At 50.9% G+C, this 23,949-nt stretch overlaps 4 protein-coding genes across 5 annotated transcripts; 2 read left to right on the top strand and 2 right to left on the bottom strand.

Moving 5' to 3' along the window:
* Positions 1–360: 360 nt before the first annotated feature.
* Positions 361–9,213, top strand: m1ap (meiosis 1 associated protein). Its single transcript, XM_061669632.1, has 12 exons — positions 361–594; positions 672–869; positions 1,542–1,716; positions 4,256–4,318; positions 4,765–4,911; positions 4,995–5,127; positions 6,055–6,196; positions 6,293–6,356; positions 6,831–6,973; positions 7,059–7,171; positions 7,271–7,358; positions 7,996–9,213. The coding sequence occupies exons 1-12, from the start codon at positions 361–363 to the stop codon at positions 8,269–8,271; spliced, it is 1,776 nt and encodes a 591-aa protein (XP_061525616.1). The 3' UTR covers positions 8,272–9,213.
* A 1,776-nt stretch (positions 9,214–10,989) lies between these two features.
* On the bottom strand, positions 10,990–16,366 carry dok1b (docking protein 1b). Its single transcript, XM_061668546.1, has 5 exons — positions 15,078–16,366; positions 13,792–14,112; positions 13,430–13,517; positions 13,183–13,355; positions 10,990–12,899 (listed from the first exon to the last, which is right to left on the bottom strand). Exons 1-5 carry the CDS (start codon positions 15,357–15,359, stop codon positions 11,556–11,558), a joined length of 2,208 nt encoding a protein of 735 aa, XP_061524530.1. The 5' UTR covers positions 15,360–16,366; the 3' UTR covers positions 10,990–11,555.
* nagk (N-acetylglucosamine kinase) lies at positions 16,191–19,419 on the top strand. The gene is given in 11 exon segments (XM_061668550.1): positions 16,191–16,304; positions 16,527–16,596; positions 16,598–16,612; positions 16,697–16,795; positions 16,853–16,994; positions 17,087–17,197; positions 17,534–17,646; positions 17,723–17,810; positions 18,071–18,165; positions 18,237–18,315; positions 18,390–19,419. Coding segments are annotated over 11 exon segments (1,038 nt in total). The 5' UTR covers positions 16,191–16,275; the 3' UTR covers positions 18,587–19,419.
* Positions 18,813–23,447, bottom strand: paip2b (poly(A) binding protein interacting protein 2B). Of its 2 annotated transcripts, none has more exons than XM_061668552.1 (4): positions 23,269–23,447; positions 21,085–21,251; positions 20,365–20,553; positions 18,813–20,286 (listed from the first exon to the last, which is right to left on the bottom strand). In XM_061668552.1, the coding sequence occupies exons 2-4, from the start codon at positions 21,238–21,240 to the stop codon at positions 20,230–20,232; spliced, it is 402 nt and encodes a 133-aa protein (XP_061524536.1). In that variant the 5' UTR covers positions 21,241–21,251; positions 23,269–23,447; the 3' UTR covers positions 18,813–20,229. The 2 variants fall into 2 exon arrangements, with proteins under 2 accessions (XP_061524536.1, XP_061524535.1); XM_061668551.1 differs by lacking the exon at positions 23,269–23,447 and adding an exon at positions 22,186–22,353.
* Between the last annotated feature and the right edge of the window lie 502 nt (positions 23,448–23,949).

Raw genomic sequence — 23,949 nt, 5'->3', positions numbered from 1 at the left:
CCATGAAACAGCCTCGTTCCACTGAATTACTGGTGAAACCTCTTCGAGCCAAGCCATCGATAAAGAAGCGTGACCCATTTTTATCTGGATTCAGTTTTGTTTTGAGTAATTACGTGCTTGTTGAAGCTGTTTTTATAGTGGTGCTTAGTGCTGATTATTGTGACTGAGGGGGCTGTGTTCTTGTTATACATATTTTTTGTACTTACTGGTTTGGATTGCCTACTTGTGGTCCACTAACATTCTGTTTTATTGAGCTCAGCCTTTTGTGTTTTAACCGGTTTTATGCACACGATGTAAGAACACAGATGGACGTCAATATTTACGTGCTTTGATTTGATTTTTTCACGTTTTTCAGGTGGCATGGATTGTGGCAGGAAGAATTCCAGTTCCTCCAAGACGGCATTTGAGCGGCAACCGGCCCGGCTCTTGATCGTTGAGGCGGCGCCACCCTGGTGGTCTGAGACCCGCGCGGTACTCTGCGATGCTCTCGATAACTTCCTGACCCTGGTCTCTCGTCTGAATGGACCCTGTCGGCTTCCGCTCCTCAGCGTGTATGCCTTCGCCGGTCAGCAGAAATGTCTGCTTCCTTTTGTGGTAAACAATGACAGTCGTCCCATCAAAACTTCCTTTTATTACCCCTCCTCCTCTCATCCGTTTTTGTCTTTTTTCAGAGAGTTCGGGGCAACCTGCCCAGGATGCATTCCTGCGTGGAGACGTTGCGGTCGATCCCGAGCGAAGGCGTGACCGTGGAACTCGCCAGAGTCGGCCGGATGCTGCGACAGGCCGTGCTGGACAGCCCCGAGTTGTTTCAACAACGCTTGAGATTTTTAGGGACAGGCATCCAAGCCAACAGCGACACATCTGTCGAGGTGAGGCAGGGCAGAACAACAAACAGGATTATTATGTAAGGATCGTTCTGCTTGAAAGTGCTGTTTGAAAACCTCTTCAGTGGATGATATAACGGGTCGTCAGGCAAGTGTTGAGTGTTGGTCTAAAAAGCTTTGACTCTTTCTATCAGTACGTCCACCTCGAGGCTGCTTACGTACACTTCAGTGCGGAAAACAGGCCGGTTTCATCCGCCGCTGAGCCATCTGTCCGTTGGGATTTGTTTGAGCGACATCAGAGGAGCCACTTGTTGTACTTGTTGTTGCAGATAATTATCATGCGCTATCATCGCGGGAGAGTGACTTTAGCTTGACCAATTGCTTCTATTTGGAGCTCAGCAACAGAAACATCCTATCATTGAGATCGTTTTCTTTTTTTCTGTTCGTCATTAGGAATTATAAATTGGAGAGAGCTTCGTCCGCAGCTGTTGTGTCGTCTCGTCTCACAGCGCGAGATAGTCTTCATGCTAGATGAGGTCCCTTTTTTTTTTTTTTTTTTTTTTTTTTTTTACATTTCCTAATAGTGTTTTATTGTTTGTCATGTCCCCAAAGTGCAACCTCCTCTTCAAAGAATGTTCTAGTCAAGAGAAACCAGCTGCGCGTGTTCCGAAGAAAGCTCCAGAGGTTCAAGTGAATGTTCTTTTTTTGACTGAACAGGTTACCGTGGTGACCAGTCGTCCAGGACAAGGCATGGTTCGCCTTTTGAAAAATGTGCTCAAGGATGATGACCTCGGGCCAGTCACTAGTTTCCTGGTGGTGCAGCTCTGCAGTGAGCCAGAGTTGGTTGAAGTTGTCCTCCCAAACGAAGAGCCACAGGAGGCTTGTAGTTCAGGTAGGAAGGAGGACTGATTCCTTGCCATCCCTTTCCAGGGCACACTTGACTCCCCCTCACGTTCCACATACTTTCCCACCCTGCTCGCTCCCCGTGGTCGGGAAGGACTGACCCATTTACACTCTTATTTGTGTTTAGAAGGTGTGCCAATTTCTCCCTTGTAAGCCACTAAACCCGCCGCTGTACTGCAACACGAGAACGAGGCGACGTATAACCTTTAATTAGAAACGAGGATTAAATGTGTTTGTCAAAGGCCTTGAGTGCGCATTGTGTTGCGGGACTGCAGATCTCTGTGCAATAAGACTCTTGGGAGAAAATACAGAAATGGGTCATGGGGAAAAAAAAAAAGGAGAATCAACACAAACAGGAGGAGGAGATGCGCTAGCAGGACAGGAATCTTATCTGGCTAATTAAAAATAGTATGCACACTGCGGGCTAACAGCGTGTAATTGTCTTTTTTTGTCAACAAGAATGTGAAATGCGACAGTAACGAAAAATGAGTGGACCAGATGATGTCATCATCATCAAGTCATTGCCAATTCAAGCAAAGGATCCGAATCCTCCAGTGAGACCTGAAGTCTTGAGGCAGGCGCTATTTGAAGAGCCTTCATGTTGTTGTTGCGTTCCTCGTCCTGCTTGAAATTGGACTATTTACACTTGCAATGCACACGTGGCGTTTGTGGTTCGAATTAGGAGTGAGCCCCAAATGTCTTTGTGCCTTTCCGCTTGTTCAAGCGCGACTGTGTTTGTGTGGCCCCAACCGCTGTTATTAATTCCACCCGATCGTTATCACGTTTTCTTGAATCGTCGTCTGGCCCGCGGCGCCATCAAAGCCTGACACGAGAGGGTTTCTTTTCCTCCGCTTTGCTTCTCTTCTCTCCAGTGACTCCATTGGCGTCTCTGCCTCTTTCCTCCTTCCATATTTCTCTTCATATGAGGAGCAACAGGACTTCTCTGTTTTCTTCCACGTCCACTTCCCTGTCAGTTTCGATCTTCTTTCTCCGTGATATCGCTTGTATTCCCAGATTTCATAATCATCGCTTGATTGTGCAGTTGTATACGCTGGTTCAGCAGGTTGGCTGTAACAGTCAGGACAATGCCTGCCCTAAACATGACAACACAACAATGTGTTTCTTTCCTCGCAGGCGAGATTGATTGATTATCCTGTCAACGCAGCTAAGGTTGTGGCCGTTCTTTGAAGTGCAATAGCATGAAACCTCACACGCCCTTGCAATCAGTGATGTGAGGCCTTTTCATCATTGTGACTAATTCAGCCTTTTTTCTTTTCTATTTGTAATTGTTTTCCCTGTTGGCTTCTTTGCCTCCATCAGATATTGAATCTGAATGACCAACACAGAATTTCTTTTACCATCCAAACATTCATGGCACTTCTCAGCTTCAAAAACTCCACATATTCCGCTGCAAATTCAACATTCAGTGTCAAATACTGACACGAAGACCTGACCGGACGCGCGGCATCTCGTAGACTCAGCCGGGGAGTGCAGCGCGCACTCCCCGGCTATATGGGCCCGTAGAGTCAAGTCGGGGGCAGGAATGCGGAGGCAATGAGGACGGAGGCCGCTTAGGTCTGGCGTGTTAGTGTTGCATATTCTTTCATGGACTTCCAGTGTTAAAGTACACCCTAACCGCTCACGGCCTTCCGTGGCCTGCCGCTGAGTGTTCTTATGCTCCAATGTGTCCTCCTTACTTGTACATCAGCTGTCTCGATCCTCCATCAATTCTTCGTCCCCTTCCGCATTTGTTCAAAATCGCGACACTTTATTTCAAGCCCAGTTTTCACGTTCTTCTTTGCTTTTCCAGTAACTGGAATCGTGTAACACGTTATCCTTATCTTCAAGTCGCCGTGTCGAGTGCCATACTGTCTTTCCTGTCCGTCCACTCTGGCGAATACACAAGTGCTGTTGTCCGAGTGTCCTTTCCGAGGCTCTGTTTCCGTCAAACACCCGCCATCCGGCAAACGTGCCCGCGTGGCAATTCGCTCACACTGCCGCCAGTGTGTCGAGAAGGCGTGTTGCGCGCAGGGTGAACAATGGGCCGTTTGTCCGAGTTTCAAACGACATTCGTGGGCCGTTCACCGTTGCGTCACGCCAAAGAGCCCGCGGGCGTACGCGGCGTGCGCTGTTGTGTCGTCGTGTTCATAAGGCCGCACAAAGAAGAGAGCGCAAATCACCGGGACGTTCACGAAACCAGTCGGAAGACAAACGGGTGCGTAATACAGTTGGAAACAGGGTTGGAAAGGCAGCAGGGTGAATTTCGTGATGAAAAGACAACGCTTCAGCTCCTTGCTGTCACAAAGCACACACTGAATGACAGTCACCCGTCCTGCTGAGTGGCTTCTTTGGGAAAGGGATGTCTCGCACAGAAGCTTCAGTCGCTCTCCCTTCGTTTGAGTTGATTCTCCTTTGAGTCGCTCTTCGATGCTATGTTGCTCTCCTCCCTCCCTGGCGGCCGTCGACAATGACTTCCCCTGCCGCTCTCATCATTCTTCACTCCTCGTCTCTGCTGTCTCACTCTCCAGGCACACATTATCGGAGCCAATGGATTCGCTTCAACTGCGTTCTCTTCATCTCCGACCGCTACCGTAGGTTTTCCCTCCTATCTCGCTATTACCTCAACGGTGAGAGCCCCTTTCTCCTCGTCTGCCTCTGTCATGCAATTGAGTCTTTTTCTAAAAACATTTCATTTCAAGAATTTCACTTTTCTGGTGCGCACATATTTAATATATCCCCTTCAACATCTGCCGTAAATGTAACTTCCGGTCCCATGAATGATGTGAACTCAATTTGTACACGTCATATGAAGGAAGTTCGAGACGGCCTCCGTGTCCTACGCGAGGCTAAATGGACTTGGGAATGAATGGCCGCACAAATGGGAGAAGAGTGCAAAGTGAGGCCATTCTAAAGGATCCTCTTTGCAACCTTATGTCGCCATCTGGTGGTCACTGTGGAAGCTCGTCTGATTTGTCGGCTCTGGAATAGAATTCAATTCGTCATCTGATTGTTACCATCGCTGAAATTCCTCTTGCAGAGAGTCGGGTGCTGGTGGACCTGCGCCAGGTGGAAACCAATGTGTTTGCTGTGGAGGAAATGTTCAAGGAATGGCTTCAAGAGTACCGAGGGGACACAGAACACATCCAACTCCTCCTGCCAAGCGAGCAGAAGTGTTCCGATCCAGGTTTGTTACCACTCCTGCTGACAGAAGACACAAATGTCGTCGTTGCTTTTGGAGACTTGACTTTGGCTTTTTTGCCACTGTAGTGCACATCAAGTGTGACACGCGGGAGCGCCTCATCAGTCCCAGCCTCCTCCCACTGAACTCCCCGGAGAAGCCAGAGAGCCTTTGTGACGTCACGTCCGTCTCTCAAATACCACGGCTTTTGAGAGCAATCAAGTAAGATTAAGAACTAATCACAAGTTTTACATTCTAGTAGATGGGAAAAAAAAGTGGCTTGTCCACCCTTCCTGTATTTTTTGATTGGAGTGACGGACTGAATGTGTGTATTGTCGCTTGCATTTTGTATAAACCCTCTGTGCCTATGAATGCTTCCATTCTGATTGTGCAGCGCAGTGGAATATTTCCCAGATGAATCCACTTTGTCTGCTCGGGGCTTGATGCAGAAGAAATACTGTATGTCCATGTCTCCAGTTACGGTGTCCACTGAAAATATTGGGCGCACCACAAAATGGGTGCAATAAAAAGGTTGTTCAGACAGAGGGATAGAGATGGGAAGGATGTGCAGCAGGTTAGGGTGATTAAGGATAGAGATATGTTGACCGGTGCCAGCGGTGTGCTAGCTAGATGGAAAGAATGCTTTGAGGAGTTGATGAATGAGGAAAATGAGAGAGAAGGGAGAGTCGAAGAGGCAAGTGTGGTGGGCCAGGAAGTGGCAATGATTAGGAAGGGGGACGTGAGACGCACGTGCGCTCATTGTGCCGGCGTAGCCGAGCTTCCCTTAACCCCGCACTTGTGTCCCGCGGTCCCGCTCGCCGACAAAATCTTTCCCTGCTGCCTGGACGATGACCTGCGCCGTCGGACCGTGAACTGTGCGACAGCTCGCGATGATCGGGCGCCGTCTTGTCGGCGTAATTCGCGTAGCGTGGCCGCTCGCCCAGTCCAAGACACCAAAAGATTGGATGACACAGGGATCGCGAACGATGCAAAAAGTCTGAGCTCGGCATAACAGTAACGATGGAGCTATATTCTGAAATGATTCCGATTCTGATATTACGCATGCATGCTATTTTCGCCAGTCAATTTAACATTTGTGTTTACAATCACCAAGGTCATGAGCGTCTCTGGATGTACGCTTCCTTCTAGGGTCATATACACTAGCGGCCTGTGTCAAAGTGCGTTGTACGGCCTGCCGCTGGTTGTCTACCCGACCGGCTGCTCGCGCCTGGACTGGAATGAGATTGAGCTCAACCAGCAGACGTTTCAAGCTCTCAACCACACTCTCGGGGTGTGTGGAAGGACGGGTCGTAAACACAAGTGCAAGTCCTGTCCCGGCTTCTGTGTTCAGAAACGGCACGATGCTCTTTGCTCTTTTGTTTTTCAGCATCGTGGCCAGGTTTTGCTGCTCCAGGTCGTACCCGCTGAGATGCCGAAAGGCGGAGGCTCAGGTCCGTAACTTATTCAACGCCGGCCTTGACTTGTGACCGAGATGCACTGCAAAAACAGAATGATAAGAAAGGGAAAAGTACTTGTTTGTAGGACATTGTTCTTGTTTTTAGCCAAAAGCAAAACTTTCTCTTTCAGAATCAGAATCCAAATCATCTTTATTGGCCAAGTGTGTCAAAAACACACGAGGAATTTGTCTCCGGGAGTTGGAGCCGCTCTAGTACGACAACAGACAGTCACTTGACAGTTGATACGTTTGATACACATTCTCGACTTATGCCACGTACTTAAGACTTACTTAATGACTTGACTCGGCTTGAATTGCTTGGTTTTTGCCGCAGTAACTTGGGACGTGCTGGAAAGTTGAAGGTTAAGATTTGAGGCAGTTCTAACCCTGCACACTGTATGCAACATGCATTCATGCTGTGTGTGTGTGTGTGTGTGTGTGTGTGTGTGTGTCTTTGCATGCGACACAGGGTTGTTGTCTTTCTGTATCCTCCAGCCCTGCGCATCACTCACCATGCTCCTGAAGCCGGTCGTCTGCCGGGAATTGTTGCTGCCGTGCGCCTTCCCCGCACCGATGCAGGAGCCTTTACCTGAAGCCAGCCTGTTCATTAAGGTGAAGTGACCTTTGTCGTCTCCGGCTGTCCGTTTGACCAAAACGGGTGGACCTTTGGGTCACGCTTCACGTCCGTTTCTGTCAGTGTTGCCTCAGCCGAATGGATGAGGAGGATGTGTTCAGCCCCAGCTCTCTGGGCAGCAACCTCTACCAGTACCTCAGGACCGTCCCGGGTACCAAGCGGCAATGCCCCTCGAGGTCGGGGCAATGTGAAATGTGGCTCGTGGAGCTTCATAAAGACTATGTCATCTATCTGTGAGTTAGGAACACGACACAATGCATCTGTGTTGTCTTTAGTGCTTCAAGCGTGCAGCCTGCTACCCAGACATACCAGCGTCAACCACCAGGGGGTGGTAAAGCCACAGCCAGCAGTCAACCCCAAATGGTAAGCACTTTTGTTTTTCTTCACAATTTCCTACCGTTAGTAGCTTGTAACAAGCCTTGAATCCATCGAAATAATTACTCACAGCGGATGGCTCGGAACTTTGCGTCCATTTGCGTTTTGTCGGCCGAGGCCCGGAGTGATGTGAAAGTGCCGAGCGGTCGTTGTGCTCGATAAGGCTGCTAACATGCAAATAGTTTGACAGGCGGCAAAAAAAGATTCAACCGCACAGCTGCTGTTTCTTCCTATGCTTAGGAAAGCGAACATCACTTTGTGACATTCGGTCGCTGAATTAAAGATCGCATACTTTGGCAATGCAGTGGACTCTCTAACGTGGACCTCATCAAAGTGTCAAAAGCGGCATTTCAAAGAGCACCTTGGTTTTATCATACGAGTGTCCAGAAAAAAAGCTGGTTTGGCAAAATACAGACCTTTAAAACTGACCATAAAGTTGATAGTCCTCGTCCGTATCCTCTTGCTCCTCTGTGAATAATGCAATATATTGACAAACGTTAAGCAACCGCAGCACAATTATTCGCTGTTGGTCTCAAGTTGGAAGGTTTGACCTTGCCGCAGGACTGCGCTACACCAGGTACCATTTTAGTTCATTCAACGGGATGTTGCCTTCTTTCCAAACTAGGCTCGCCAGCTGGGAATGTACAACAAGGTCAAGGTCACTGTGGCCCCGAAGCCCTCGCCCTTGCTGACAACCCCGCCAAACACTCGCCCTCCCCAGCTGAGACCTCCGCCTGTTTTGAAATCACGTCGAGCTTTGCCCTTCGTGAGCAGGAGCTCACGCGACGTCAACGTCCGGGCGTCGCCCCCCGTACGTCAGGAGGGATCCGACGAGGACGGCGACACGGTGACACTGGGAAGAGCGCTGATGATCGGCGGGAGTGAAGAAAGGAACAAATAGAGGTTCAGATGTTGGGTAGCACGTCCGGAATATTAGTTCGTCGCATTCGAGTTTGACACACCGTTTCATAACCTGAGTTTTGGATGACTTTTACAAACGCAGCGTACAGATGCAGCGTTTCCTTTTCAACATGCACGTCGCTGTGGCAATAGGTTAATAGTTCATAACATAACCCTTCTGAAAAAGTGAAAATCACAAACTCGCAATCCCGTGCCGAATGCCGAGGGCGGCTGACCTGGAAGAGTCAGCCAATTCTCAAATTGTAAACTTTTTCCTCTCGTTGGTCTGTGTGACATTTGAACTCGGGTCAACGCGAGTTCGCGCATGACACATAAAGTCGTTGAGTCATGCTCATATTTCTTCATTCAGTCCATATCTTTCATCGCTATTATTCATCTACTCCTCTGTCTCTCACACAGAGAGAATCAGACTTGAATCCTTCTCCCACCCTTCCACTCGCATGTTGAACCTTCTACCACTCGCTACGACCCAGTGACAAATTACCTCATGGCGCTGTGATGTCACAGGACTTCCGCATTCACAAATTGCAACCACGACGACGCTTTTGTCTCCGAAGAGAATTTGAGAATTTTTGGGGGGTTTCGCAAACGCTTATCACCTCTGAGAAATTAAGTGGCTGTTTGAATTGAAAGACAAAAAGGTCAAAAGTCTGAAGCACAAGTTGGTTCCTCTTTCAGCCTGTTAACCGTAAAGGAGAACTGTGATAGCAACAGTGTGAATTTTACGTGGGCGGGTGTGTTGAATTCGATTGAAGAGCATCTTAATAGTTTAGTTTGAAGAACTGTGAGTTTTAAGAAAGAAAATGTTGACAATTTATGCGTTCCGTTTGAATATAAACTATGTTATATAGCATATAAATATATGTATAATTTAACTTGCTGTTGTGACAAGGAACCAATTTGATTGTCAATAAATCGTTTGGATTCACTCACGCAGACTCACGTTGTGTCTTTCCTGCCGTTTTCCGTTCCGGCCGCTGTGATAAAAAGCACACAATCCACTTCAGAAAAGGTTTTGTCAAACAGAACTTGATTATTGAAATTATTTAGTCTGAGATAAAAAAAAAAAAAAATGGAATTTCCCCTTTCTGAATTTTTTTTTTTTAATTGTTTGCATGGCTACCCCACTTGAACATTTAAGCCGATTAAACAATCAGACGAAGATAACTCAAGTAAACATGAAACGGCCCTTTGTGAAAAAGTCATCTTTTCACACAGGGCCAAAGTAGCTTGAAATAGTTTTTTTTTTTGTTTTTTTTTTTTCCCCCCTCGATACAATCCCCATATGAAAAATAGCTATAATTTTGACGTGGGTTATGGTTGTCTGCTATTTACTTTTGTTTGATGATCTAAAACATTAAGGTGGGGAAACTATGCAAAAATATCAGATTGTTTTCATGACACGGTAAGTCAAGGAAGCAATAAGGTAAATGAAACTATTACGAAGAACTGAGACGCAGCAAATGCAACTACCGACCTATAGAATGACTCGCCCACGCAGTGCTAAAAATAAACGGTGGTGGTCTCCAGTGGGAGCGTTTGATGCGTGTTTGCAGCCCAAGTCGCAGTTTATTTGAAACATCGCCGCATTGCCTGAAAAGGAACCTACAATGACACTTTGCTTTGAGCTTGCGAAGACATTTTGTTTGTTGCGTTCCAGCTCTTTTGGCCCGCTGTGCCGAAAGCGCGATGAAGCACGCTCGCCTATCATAAAGGAACGCGCACTCTCTCCAATGATGGCCAGTGCTCGTGCATTATCACATACCGACAAACTAGTTTTTGTCTCAACCGTTAAATGTCATTCCGAGAAGCTGGCTTTTAAACTGGTCAAGAGCAATAGAAATTCCTCAGCGTGTCAACTGTATCAACGGGTCAAAACTCCAAACAGGCCAAACCTCTGCGGCCATGTGACTGGGCTATAACAGTTGATAGTCACACACGCGTACAAACACTGTCAATGGAAATGTTGAGTCATTTCGAGAGCCGTGAAAGCAAGAAGAAATCCGAAAACGGGCTACCGTGTACGACATGTGCCAAGTCTGCTGTTGTTCCGTCAGTTTGCTGCGGCTTCTCCTTTCCTTTCTGCTCCGCGTGATGCAACACAGAGGTGGGGACTAACGGAGTTAAGGGACCTTCAAAATGTAATCCGGGTACCTCTGGAGCTGCTCACAAAGCACTCCGGCAGCAGTTGGGAAAATCAAAAGCAGAGGGACGAGGGGGATGCGGAGCTGGATTGGCGAATGGAACGGTTTGTCCCTTTTGGCAAGCCAACTGACACATGCAGCGTCCTCTTGCCAGCGTTCATCGTATCGACGTTCTCTTCTCGTCTTTTGTAAGCTCGAGAGAAACTCTTCAAAACGGATCATTCGCCGCTTTGGGGCTCCGTGGGACCCTTCTTCATCTGTCCGGCTCAGCTTCGGTCTACCGGTGGTTGCGCTTGAAAGCCTTGATACCAGCCAGTCCCAGTGAGCTGGCGCCATGGCAACCCCAAAGCAAGTAACGCAGCAAGAGAGCGAGAGAGCAAGAAGAAAGTATGGACGTCGTGCCTTAACGGTGCGACGAAGTGATTGGAAACGGACCCAAAACCGTTCAGCGGAGGAAGGGAAGTGGAGGATGAGGTCAGACTTGCTCTGCCCAGAGCAAAAAGTCTGCTTACCAGGAATAACTGTCACATTGGTGGCCGATGTCCCCGACGAGGAACCTTTTCAAGATATTGTTTATTGTTAGTTATACTTATAGACAGCCCAGCTGTTCCGTACATATACGCATATATTGCAGGTCGTTGCAAAGTCTCTTATGTCGCCAATAATGAAATGATGAGTCGAATAACATGGAAGCGACTTCCCCTTTCAGTTGAACAGACACGCGAGCCCTTTATGCGGCTTGAGTTTGCAATGCGTGAAACCCGGGAAAGTGTTTCCACCATGTGGTTTCCACCAAGACGAAAGCGCCTCCGGTATTAGTGCCTCGGGAGTAAATCTCCCAGGATTGCTGGCATTTCAGCTGACGAAAACGTAAATGAAAATCTCCTGGTCTCATTTTGCGGAGAGAAAAGAGCCAAGCCACTCTTTCGGGTGGCTCGTTGCGCCATCTGAAGTCTAAGCGCACCGGTGGCTTGCGTCGCCGCAGTCCAGAGCGCTCTCGCCACCTCGTTCACCAAAAGGGACGCGGGTCTCCGTTCGATGGATAAACACAAATGAAAAGAATGCTTTTTCAAAATATAGAGCTATCTTTTGAGCACTCAGATCCTCGCAAAGGCAACGGTCAAATGTTTCCCAAGTTGTCATAGATGATATCAGGGGAGCTCACTGGTGTCGGTTTGGACCGACTTGACCACAACTTGGAAGGTTTTGAGACTTTGCTGTACAGCTCCCCGTCGCCTCGGCCCTCGCTGCCCCTAATGTTGTTGTTGTTGTTGTTGTTGACGACATTATCGACCGGCTCGCCGTGTTTCCCCGCGGGCAACGGCACGGGCTCCTTCCGAGCAAAATTGCCCCTGCCGGGTTTGGGAGCGGTGACGGGTTTGGGCCACTTTGGAGCCGGCGGAGGTTGTCCTCCACGGTTCAGGGGAGAATACTTGTGGGACTCTGAAGACTCTCCATGGGTGGCGGTGCTATAATTTCCCTCCGGTGCTGACAGCGAAGCCGCTTCCTCCTGCCTCTTCTGGCTGTGAGGCTCCAAACGGGCTCCGTTGTAAACACTCGTCCCCGACGTGTTGCCGGAGTTCAAAATTCCTTTGGCAAAACCCTCCGGTTCGTCGTAGATATGCTCCAGAGAAGTGACAGGGGGCGACAGAGCTCCCTCTGCTTGCCCTCCGGGGGTTCGCTTGCCGCTCGCCCCTCTGCCTCCGCACCTCGCGGCCCCTTTCAGACTCAATGCGCCGGTCTTCTGGCTCAGTTCCAGGCCGATGCGGTCGTACATGTGGGAATATAGGTCCTGGGCTTTCCTGTGGTTACCGCCCCCAAGGCGATGCTCCATTTGAGCCCCACCTCCAGAAGACTCGTCACCCGCCGGTCGCAGGCGAGGGGGGTGCACGAGTGGCGCGGAGGCAAGGACGTCCACCGGGTCAGAGTAGAGGCCGTCGGCCGCGTGCAGAGACAGACGGACGGCGTCGATCGGCTCTGAATAAAGAGCGGCTTGTTCGTCGGGCGCGGAAGGACGCTTCGCCACGCCCTGGCCTCCGCTCGAAGCCCCCACCAGTATGGCCGGCAGTTCCGGTAAACTCCGCCCTTTGTGTTTATCGGCACCGCCGCTCGCGTGCCTTCTCGCCCCTCCTCCTCCATCTCCTGCCTCTCTCTTCCAGAGCACACCGTCTGCGGAGCCCGGCTTGCTGCCACCCGAATCGCCGTCAGCCTCCCAGCTGCTGCAGCTGCTGCTGTCGCCGCTTCCGGGTGCCGTGACGCCGGCGTTGCGTACGTGCTGCAGAGACGGCGGGCACTCTGGGTCGAAGTAGACGGGGCAGCTGAGGGGACGCTCCTCAGCCAGGGCCTTCTGGGACTTGATGGCCCGGTCCACGAGCGTGAAGATCTCATTGCCTCGCTTGGTGTCAAAGGTGAAGTTACCGGGGCCCGAGTCACAGCGGCGCCCGGACTCGAAGGAAAACATCACCTGGAGAAGCAACGCAAAAATGAAAAGAGCAAGTCAAGTCGGGTACCTTTCAACTCAGCGTGCGAGTTGAAATGCGAACCAGGAGACGACGGTTTGCAGCCTCTGAAAATGTCTCGCTGCTAAAACAGGGCTCGCTTCCTTTTACTTCACACTCACGACATTCCTTTTGACACCTCGACGACCTTTTCTCGAGCGCTGTGCCGTCTCGTCTGTTCTGCATTTTTAAAAGGTCATTTCGCACTTTGCGGCAACAAAGAGCCACCGCAACGATTCTTGCACCCACCCGGTCTCGTCCATATCTCCTCAGCAGCTTGTACGGCCAGAGAAAGACGTCGCTCTCGGTGTTGGGCTCCCTCAAGACCAGGGCGTCGCTTTCAGCTTTCAGCCAGTAGTCGCCTGCCAGCCCGCAGCGGTCCGAAGCCTCCGTTCGCTGAACGCTCACCCAGAACTCGTTCGCTGTGGACATTTTTTGTTCAGAGTTATTGAACGATTCTTTGTGCGACAACTTTGGGCTCCCGTCGCATCCTCACCGTTCTCTCGAGAGTAATAGATGAGGTTCTCCGACATCTTCAGGTCTTGAGATTCCCCGTCAGATTCCCCATTGCCACCGCCGCCACCCTGTGGAGATACAAAGCCATCTTCGGGAAGTGTCTACTATGTCGCCGGCAGTTCCCCCGCTCGAAAACCGGGTGCCGAATAACCACCGGGGCGCCCCGGGCAACGCAAGCCTGCTCTCGCTTCGACGCCAAAGCGCTAACGTTAGCAGCATGCCGCCGGATCGCTCTGACGGACGGAAGGTCGGTCGTCAAAATGCTTGACCGCGGCAGGGAACATTTTGTAGCCATCGGCGCGCAAAATCAAAGCCAACAGAAGCCAAAGACAAAAAGGATACCTGAAAGGCAATGTCGCACATGGTATCCATCCACTCCTTGGCGGCATTCTTCTCAGTAGCAAACACGTGGGTCTTGTCGTTGGTCTCCACACAGAACGCCGCCATGTTGTCTTTGGGACAGGTCTCCGTCAGCGCCGGCAGAATGGAGATGCACTCGGACAGGCGGATAATCTTCTTGTCGAGCTTTCTGGTCTTCTCGTTGGAATTGGCACCCGAGCCGCCGCCGCCCGCGCCTCCCGACCCGGACGAGTCGAAGAACTCGAGGCGGGCGATGCCGTTTTGGCTGGCCGGGTAGAGGACGAACCAGTTCTTCTTCCATTTCTGATGGGCAGAAATAGAAAAAATGGACGGAAGACAGGAAACGGGTGACAGGAAAAAGGCAAAACGCAAACTGAAAACGTCGCCTAAGCCGTTTGCGCTGCACACATGCGCTTCGCTCGGGAGCGAGATACGCAGGCGACATTCAGGAACCCGTGCCGTGATCGCCATCGCGATCGCACTGTACTTGAACATTTGAACATGTTCACCGAGGACCAACAGGGGTGACTCGCGAAACCAAAATAACTTGACCTCAGAAAGAAAAAAGAAAAAAACCTCCCCGTTCCAGCTATTTTCAACGACTTCCTTCTTTCCGCAAACAATAAGTGGTGAAATGGTGCTTTGGTTTTCGTATTGTCTATGAAAGGCCTTCACTTGGAGTTTCTCTCCCATTCATGTCAATTGCGGAGTGGTGATGTCAGGTCAGCAATTTGGGCCAAAATGTTCTGTTGGTCCGCGTCATATGACCAGAAAGAGGCGCACAACAGAGACAAAGACCCTCTTACAAATCCCCACGAGGAGATGTGCTCTTATCTGGAGGTGCGTACGGAGCGAAAGGCAAGTTCGCGTGCAGGCCCGAGACTGATGAGCGGCCACAGGACCTCACGCCGTCATTTCCTCCTCAAACGCACAATGTGTGAACAAACACAATGTTCACTTTTAAAAAAAGACAAATCTGTCTTCCGCGTTTGGCTGTGTGTAGCTCGCTCGCTCGCACACACGCACACATTTAGCTCATCAGAAGGCCAGCTGCCATTGTGCTTTTTTTGGAGTGTTGTTGTTGTGTTTATGATGTGCAGAATTTCAAGCAAGGACTATAACATTTGTCTATTTCACGGACAATGGTGCAAATAGCGTGCTAAGCAACTATTTTCCCAATACCTCGTTGACAATGATCTATTTTTATCCATCGGGCGCGACATGTTTATCGGCATTTGACTTTGGTATTAGAAGAGCCAAAAGGTTACCTTGCCAAACTTTTGATGCTGCACGTAAAGTCGGCCCTCCTTAACGTGGGCGTCCATGCCCCCGGCCTCCAGGCTCTCTTCCCTGCGGGGAGCCCAATTTGAAAAGCGAATCCTCCCGAGTTTGCTGCCCTTCTTCTCGCTCCCCAACCCGCACCGCCGCACCGCCGCACCGCTACATCCCCGAACAACTTCCCCACTTCTCACACTTCCGCTGCCTGTCCGCGAAAAGGGCGAGAGAAGTTGCTGCTGCTGCAAAGCAAAGCAGCAACTGCTCAATAACATAAAAGATCCGATCGCCCACTGGCTGCTCCCGTCAATGATCGACAAGGTCTGAAACTTTGACCGAAACTTGGTCCTCTACTTGACGCTGATGATCTGATGGCTGCTGCGAGATTGGGCTGTGGGAACGCTCACATCAAAAACATCGAGCTTCCCCTCGACCTTTCAGTATAAAGGTCGCGCATACCGACCAACGCTGTGATTCCCAACCGGGGTGAGAGGTCGTCAGGGGTGCCATCGGAAATTCAATGCGATTCCATTAGATGGCAGGAAGTCGAATAAGGTCGCCATTTGAACACGAATGCGAAACAGAATACGTCACGGCGCTGTGTACGCCGATTGGAGCGGATCCGCTTTTGACCTAATGGACGCGAGTGTCCCGTGTTTTATTTCGAAGGTTGAGCGCCGCACATCCGCCCTGGACACGCGCCTCCTCGCTCTTGCGTAACGTCTCTTTTTGCTCTCCGCGGTGTCAACGGCGCACTTCCACGCCTTCTCGCCCTCGTGAAGGCGAGACGATGACAAAGTCAAAGTAGTGCTACTCCCTCGAGACGTCTCAGTCCGGGGAGAAGTTAAAGCGAGGTTTGGTGAGGACACGCCCACTCTGGCAGGAGAAGCGAGAATGCCTTTTTAATGGGCTGCAGATGCCGTCGTGCTGGCGGCCGGCGTGTGTCCCAAAACAAGCAGCGTCCGCCACATTGTCAGCACCGAAATTGAGTCCGCCGATGAAAAGCGTCGAGTACATCACTCCGAGACACGTCAACTTCTCTCATCGTGTATTTGTTGAGCCGGTCCGCGTTCCAAGACGCCACGCGCCGATGAAGCACAATGCCGCCGCCTGCCGGGCGTTTGTGAGCATCGCAGCGTCCAGCTCTCACGTGATCGTCGCAATCGTGAGGAACCGAGCAGGAAGCGGACCATGGCGTCGGTGTTCGGTGGAGTCGAAGGGTGAGAATTCCAAGCCAAAAGACTGTGAGCACTTGACAAATCTTGCCGATGTTCACTGTCGACGTGTTGGTGCCGTTCTTGGCCTGATCCCAGAAGACGTAACGTAACGTGACGTGGACGTGGTTACGTACCAGCGCTCCATTTTAGACACAGCGTAAATGAAGCTGCATGCGAAACATCTCGTGGTGGCGGGTGTAACTAACTCCTGTGCGTCGTCTTCAGCGGGGGGACCCACTCCGTGGCCGTGCTGGTGGCAGAAGATGGCAGGATCCTTGCAGAGACCGAGGGGGCCCTCCACCAACCACTGGGTGAGCTTCAGCCTAAATGCTTCTTCCCCAGTATGCTTGAAACACTGAAAACGGGTCTTCTGAACTTCACTCGTGTTTGCACAGTTGGTGGGCGTGGACAAATGTGTCGAAACGATCAATGAAATGGTCCAGAGAGCCAAGACGGAGGCGGGACTGGATCCGAACACGCCGCTCCGCTCTCTGGTGTGTCACACGATCGTTTTCCGCTGGGCAGAATGTGATTGGCGTTGGTGTTCGCAGGGCATGTCTCTGAGCGGGGGCGAGCAGAAGGATGCCGTCGACCAACTGATCGCTCGCGTGCGAGAGCTGTTTCCCGATCTGAGCCAAAATTATGTCATCACCACCGACGCCATCGGTGCTATGGCCACCGCGAGTGATCGCGGTGAGCCGACACGCTTGCGCTCAAAGCGGGCTTGGTACTTTTGTGGCTTTATCGCCGCACCCGGAGTGTAAAGCTTTGTCTTTTGTCACCAGGAGGCGTCGTCTTGATATCGGGGACGGGCTCCAACTGCAAATTAGTTCATCCGGACGGGTCCCAGATTGGCTGCGGCGGCTGGGGTCACATGATGGGCGACGAAGGCTCCGGTAAGGAGGTCGGCCGACGAACATCCATCCGTTTTCTCTCGTTTTCTCTCCCGCCGCGCGCGCCGTCAGAAGCGGATCCCGTTTCGAGGAACTCGCCGCGGATTGTGTCAATCGTGTTGTGCGTTCGATGAGCACAAAGCTTCTCGAACCGCCGCTGAACTGCAGCCGGGGGCAGAAAAACCTCCTGCCAGCTGGCCATCTTGGAACGCCGTCAATGTCAGTGTCGTGCTTACGTAAAGCGTCAAAGCGGAGGACCTCGTGTCAGGCCGAATGAGGCCCAAAAGCAAAATGGGAAAAAGTGTACATTCCCTAACCCTCGGAACATGTCCTCCCCAGCTTTCTGGATCGCCCATTTGGCTGTAAAGACGGTGTTTGACGCCAGAGACAAGCTGGCTCCACCTCCTCATGATGTGACGCACGTGAGAGAAGCAATGGAGCAGTATTTTAAGGTGAGAGAGCATCCAATCTCAATCAGCCCAGCACTGCAGCTGGAACACTTTCAAATCCTGTGGGGATTCTTCATAGGTGTCCGATCTGATGGGCATGCTGCCGCACCTGTACAGAAACTTCCGGAAGTCCCACTTTGCCGGTTTCTGTCAGAAGCTGGCTGAAGGTAGGAAGTGATTCCCGGTTTCGAAAAACAAACAAAAGTGTGTCAAGAAAGTGTGAGTCCCATCTGATTTTCGTTGGACTGCAATTTAAGAATCTTTTTATGTAGGCGGAAAGACAAAGGTCACGTTAGCCGTTTGTCAACGGAGTAGCACGGTACTGTCCGAAATGATGCATTTGTCATGGCAATGGAACCGTTTTGCTTCTTTCCAGTACAAAGCTTTTGCTGCTCTCTCTTTTCTGTTATTTGGCGGTTTGTCGCAGGCGCCGAGGCCGGCGATGCTCTGTGTCAGTACGTGTTCGCTGAGGCTGGGAGAGTCCTCGCCAGACACGTGCGCGCCGTCCTTCCCGCGGCACAGGTGACGTAGGCGCACGTCTCAGCGTACGCTTCGTCATTTCCTCGGTTCAAAACGCTGCCAAACTCCTTTAGGCTCTACTGGGCGCCGACCTCGGCCTGCCCATCCTGTGCGTGGGCTCGGTGTGGAAAAGCTGGGAGCTTCTGAAACCTAGTCAGCATCCATCCTCTTTGCCCTTGGACGCCATCAGACGAGCTTCTGAAACCTCTCATTGTGCCTCTTTCAAGGCTTCGTCGAGGTCCTGGATAAGGCGGCGGCGTCCGACGAGTTCGAGGGCCGCTTCCGTGGCTACAGCCTCCTGATGTTGAAGCGGTCGTCGGCGCTCGGAGGCGCGAGTCTCGGAGCTCGGAGTTCGGGTGCCGTCTTAAGGGTGGACTACGCGGCCAATGTCAATGTCTTCTACCGCCACTCCTGCAAGCACTAGCACGTTTGTATATGACACGTGATCCTCGGGTGCCGTGTACGGGATTGTGACGTCAATTCATCCCAATTCCACGAAGTTGAGCGCTACAGGTTAGGATTCCTATTGTCCGTGATCGAGCGATGCCGCTTGCGCTCGTGACAGGCAGCCATTCGGGATGTGGCGCGTACATGCAAGGTGCTAAATACAAATACTTTGAAGAGCGAATGATTCGATTTTTTTGGAATGGTCAATCCCAACACGACTTCATTCTAGGTTCTTGTCATGTGTAAAGAAAACTCCAACCCATTTGTCTTTAACGTCTTTATTTTTATTGGAATTAATACTCTGTCTCTTTGGACCTCTTGACTTTTACGGATTCTGTCAACTAACTCCCAAAAAAAACAAAACGATGATTTTGTGTTGCACAATCCACCTGGCAAACATTCCTCTCCGTGTGACCGGGCATGCCGCACCACACGGCGAGTTCTGCTTTGACCGGAACGGCACGATCAGCTGCTGTGTTCAAATAAACCGAACTTGACGCTATCGAAGTGAAATGTTCCTACTCATTAACGGTCACATTTATTACGCGGGAAAAAAAACATTGAAACAGATTGAGAAGTGAACCCGATTGGACTTTTTTTCCTATGACTCGTGACATAACCGGCTCAAGAGAAGAACTTCCTCATTCGAAAGGATAACCGAGACCACGCAAGAGGCCAAACAGTCCACCGCTTTGAAACCAGGCGGATGACGACGGTCACAATATGCTCCTACGCATCTCCTCCCGACGCGCCAGGTTACCCGGTAGACTCAAAACAGGATGAGAAGGACAAACGGCAAACTGGAGGAGAGGCTATTTCAAAACCTGATGCGAGACTGGACACTTGTCGGGATGTCGAACAAAGAAGAGATACCGGCGTTCCACACCAAATACTCCCACTCGCCAGGAATGAAAACGATTTCCACATCATCACGCCCGCACAAGTATTTGGGTCGGAAGGACGGCCTTTGCGTACGAGTCGCATCCGGCAAAGTCGCAAAGGTCGCAGGCGTGAACGGATCGGCCTGCCGTAGCTGCACAGAGTGGCGAGACGCCCACCGAGTCCCCTGAAAGTACAAGTCAAAGTCACCTCGCTGGTCTGGAAACCTTCAATCTTGTGGCTTTTATCCCCAATTTGATGAAATGCAAAATGTACATGACACGCTTTTTTTTCGGCGGGGGGAGGGGGGAGGGGGGTCATTCAAGTTGTTGAGTCTGGCATCACTCCACGGTAGCTGCCTCATTTCCAGGGGACGTCAGTGAGAGTCCGCTTGCTCTGCGAAGCCTAGATGAGTATTCAGAAGTGCGGCGATGCACTGGCGCCCACTGTAGGGCTGGACTTGTTAACACCCCCCGCCCCGATCCAAAGTGTCCCTCGGTTTACAAGAAACGAACAAGAAATAAAAAGAAAGGGAACAAAAACTGAAAAAGTCATCCCCCCACCCCCCAACTGGGCCTACCCACACAGTGGTACTTCAAGTGTGTGTATGAGAATCAGTGTGCTCACTCATGGCCGCCAGAGTCTCTGAGAATAGGTGAGGACTGCTGTGTGTGTGTGTGTGTGTGTGTGTGTGTGTGTGTGTGTGTGTGTGTGTCGGCGCCATGGGGGTGAGGGGGACTCCTAGTATTTCTTTCCGGGGATGAACTCCTTTGCTTCAGGATTCAAAATGCTCTTCCTCTGCAGAAAAGGGAGAAAAGGAACGTTGCAGGTTGTCAAAGGTGTTCGTTCACTCTCGCACTCCTTTTTTCTTCTCACCGCCACTTCCTCCACATTGTTGTGGTGTACGTTGACACCGACAGAAAGGCCGTTGAGCTGCTGCTGCAGTTGCTCCACCCCCTGGTTGTTGAGATCACGCGACGGGATGAACCAGTGCTGGTCCTCTTCCTCCAGCATCTCCTGGAAGCAACGGTCCAGGAACTCTTGCTCCAGCAGCTCCTCTTCCACCTGCGGGGAAGGTCAAATTGTGACACTTTGTTTTTTATTTCAAGTACAAGCAAGATGTTCCTGCGTGCCGTTTGTGTTGCCGCTCCACGTGTGTTAAAGTAGCAGTTGTTTGACGGTTTCTAGTTACCGCTACATCAATGCTCATTTCCATTAGCCCGTCTCTGGCATTTCAGTTCATGTTAGCATTAAGCTAGTGGACTTTTGTTCCAGGAAATCATTTTTGGGTTGAACAATTTGGTGTTTTAAGACACAAAATGTAAATGTCTTGAACGTGTCAGCTTTACAGGCAACTGAAGCAAGTCTGCTATGCCTCTTATTTGGAGAACTGTACAGGCAAAAGAGAAAACGGGCGCTAATGAATACACGAAAAAGTCTCTTTTCCTAAGTGTAAGTGTGTTTGAAGCATGCGAAACAAAAAACGTTTCTTATTGGGTCTCTCATCGCAGATCGTTACCATTTCCGGGTGGCTCGGGAACGTACCGCCGCAACAAACGAGGGTTAAGGCAACCCAACGAAACTTTTTGTACAAACCTGTCTGTTGTACTCCTCCTCGTTCTCCATCCACATGTACTCAGCAAAGGGGTTGGCGTCGTTGTTGTCGCCCGCGTGCCCGTTAGCCACCGGCTCCTTGCCCTCCTTCCCCGGAGCGCCTCCTCCCGGTGACTTGGCCACCTCGGGACCGCTCATCTCAGCCGGCTCTACGCGGGAGAACAGAGGGGGGCGCGGTCAAGGTCGGAACGTTTGGTGCGGGATAACGTTGTAAAAGGTGACAATAAAGAGGAAGTTGCCACAGAAGAGCAAACGTGCAACAGTCTGCAAGCGTCGCAAAAGCCTCAGGGCGGCGAGGTACATCTGTCCTCGGAGGCGCTGTACAAAAACAATGACCCACGTTGACACTACACACAAACACGTGTGCAGGATTTGAATTTTACAGCTTGCAGAATCTGGTCCAGTTAGGCTTCATTGGTCCAAACTCCTTGGGCCTCTGTCTACGCTAGCCACATATGGTGACAGGCATAACAATGAAATGCTCCTCCACGAGATGATCGAAAGCATCATTTCGATCTCTCCACTTATTGAGGCCTTTTTGTCCAGTGGCGTGCTAACGGATTTCCCCCATGCCAAATATTTGCCTTGGCTCAGTAAAGGTCGGAGCAACGCTTCGTCCTCCAAACTGCAGCCTGGATGCAACAATCGGTGGCCAACTGAAAGCAGGCCACGGGGGCGAGTGGGAGAGTTCACGTGAAGCTTCACGACAGCTTATGTGACGCGCGCGTCGTCGTGGCTCTCTGGAGCAGGTGCCTGCCCGGGCCTACCTGCAAACTTGCTCAGCTAAGATGCTAAGATGCTACGATGCTGTCAACGGGCAGGCCTGAAGACGGCCGCCGCCAGCCCGTCGACGGCAGAAACTGCTGCGCGGCCGCTCTCGCAACACGACGACGGCGACGACGCGGCACCTCCGAGCGAGCCGGAGCCGAACTTGACGCCCGTGTGCGGCAAACAAAAGAGCCGCGATCCGCTGTGTGTTAGCACGGTGCTAACAGCGTGGCAGCGCAACAAAAACAAGGCAGCGCTGCGGGATTACAGTCGCCGTGCCCGCACAAAGGCGAAGGCGCCCGGCCTCGACGTTACCTGGCATCGTGCTCTCCAAGTGCGATTCCACGCGTGGCGTGACGTGACACAAAAGTGGCTTCTGCCTCGCTTCCGTCGGGATTTCTGTGCAGCGACGCAATGGTGCGAGAGTTAGCCCGATCTCGTTAGCCGCCTTGCTAACCTGATCACGTGCTCTACGTTGCGTTGACGTGCTACGTGAAAATGCTTCTTTCGCGTCTTCTCGGCGTTTCCACTGTTCTTGTTTTTTTGGTGTGTATTATGATGATTATTGTATCGTGCTTGTTTGACCGGCCTCTATTATTATCCTTTGAACGTTTTACCTCAACGGGTTCAGTCTTGCCACAAAGCGAATCATCTTCAAAGGTGACACTTGAAAAACGGAGTCGAGAAGTGATGTTGAATGCAGCACGCGAACAACCGTGCTTTCGCCGTTGTGTTTAAAAAGTCGGAATTACTGCTTTTCTCTACCGGACCGCCCTTTTTGAAGTATTTGTTGTTGTTTTTCTGCACGGGATGGGGGGGGGGGGGGGGGGGGAAATGATGTTTCTTGACCACAAGCAATGAAAATCAATAAATTTGCAAACTTCACAAGTGTCAAAGCATCACGAGTGACGTAACGTTAATCTGCTCCTGCGATGCCGACATGTGTCCTTGGAGTGAGGACTTTTATTTCGTGTCTTTATATAGACTGCTTTTCATGTCCGTGATGTCGACAGCCGTGCTAGGGGAAAGTGGACCCTTTTCTTAAAAAGGGGTCGCTTTCACCGGAGGACTCGGTTGTGACGCCCCGGCGAGCCAAAATTCCGAGGTACTCGGAACGCGGCATTACACCAAAAACAAATAAATGCCTGCGTGGCTTCATAAAACCTTGTACATCACTAAATAGGCAATACACTGCATTTTATTGGACTTGTAAACGCCGAGCCTTATTGAATGCAGCAGACGTCACTTTCTGTGTGGGAACTCCGCCACATGTTGACTTGTTGGGCTTTCCTTGGAATTGTCCCCAAAGGCTTTTCACGAGAGCCAGATTGTCTCCCTCTTGTCTTCTTCTGGCAAACTTCTCGCCGACTTTTCACACGCAGACAAAACTCGACTCACCGAACAAGACGCAGTAAATCCGCGGGCGGCACACGATCCTCTCTCGCTCCGGACGTCACGCTGTCGCCAATTTGGAGGTTTTTCAAAGAACACGTGTCTTCTTTGACACTTGGCGTTGAAACGAGCGCAAGCGAGCCTGCTCAGCGGCGTTCAGGAGCAAGGAGACTTGTGCGTGTCGCCCTCGTCCAGCTGGAAGTTTCGCACATTGGTCGAAGGTGACGTCGATCAGCCCTTTGGCGCAGGCCAATTGGTCGCTCGCCCCACACGCCCCGCCCCCTGCGCCCATTCACAGAAGTAAACAAAATGTACCCCGTGTTCTTCTTGGGCCATTTTTAATCAATGTGGCCTGTTAATATTTGACATCGTGAGCGTTTACGGAGCCTTTGTTGTCCTAGTTTTAATATGTTCATTTTGCTCCTAATCCTCCATATTTAGAATCCGGCCAGAGTCGAAAATATTTGCACAGGCAGGATGCTTGAAACAAGTCGGGTGGTGTTATTATCACGGCTGCCTCGCAGGGTTTGAATCCCAGAGGCGCTCAGCTCCAGAACCCCCGATTTTCATTCATAATATAAGATTGATATTCTTGGAGGGTGCAGTGCCTGGAATCTACAGTGGAGGGCGACAGTCACACAGCTTGCACAGATTGCTTGAAACCCACTCCACCATTTGACCCCTCCA

This window comes from Phycodurus eques, chromosome 23, assembly GCF_024500275.1.
Source record: "Phycodurus eques isolate BA_2022a chromosome 23, UOR_Pequ_1.1, whole genome shotgun sequence".
In the NCBI taxonomy this organism is placed as follows: Eukaryota; Metazoa; Chordata; class Actinopteri; order Syngnathiformes; family Syngnathidae; genus Phycodurus; species Phycodurus eques.
The sequence above is the reverse complement of the archived record's forward strand: the minus strand, read 5'-3'. Positions and strand labels throughout refer to the sequence as shown.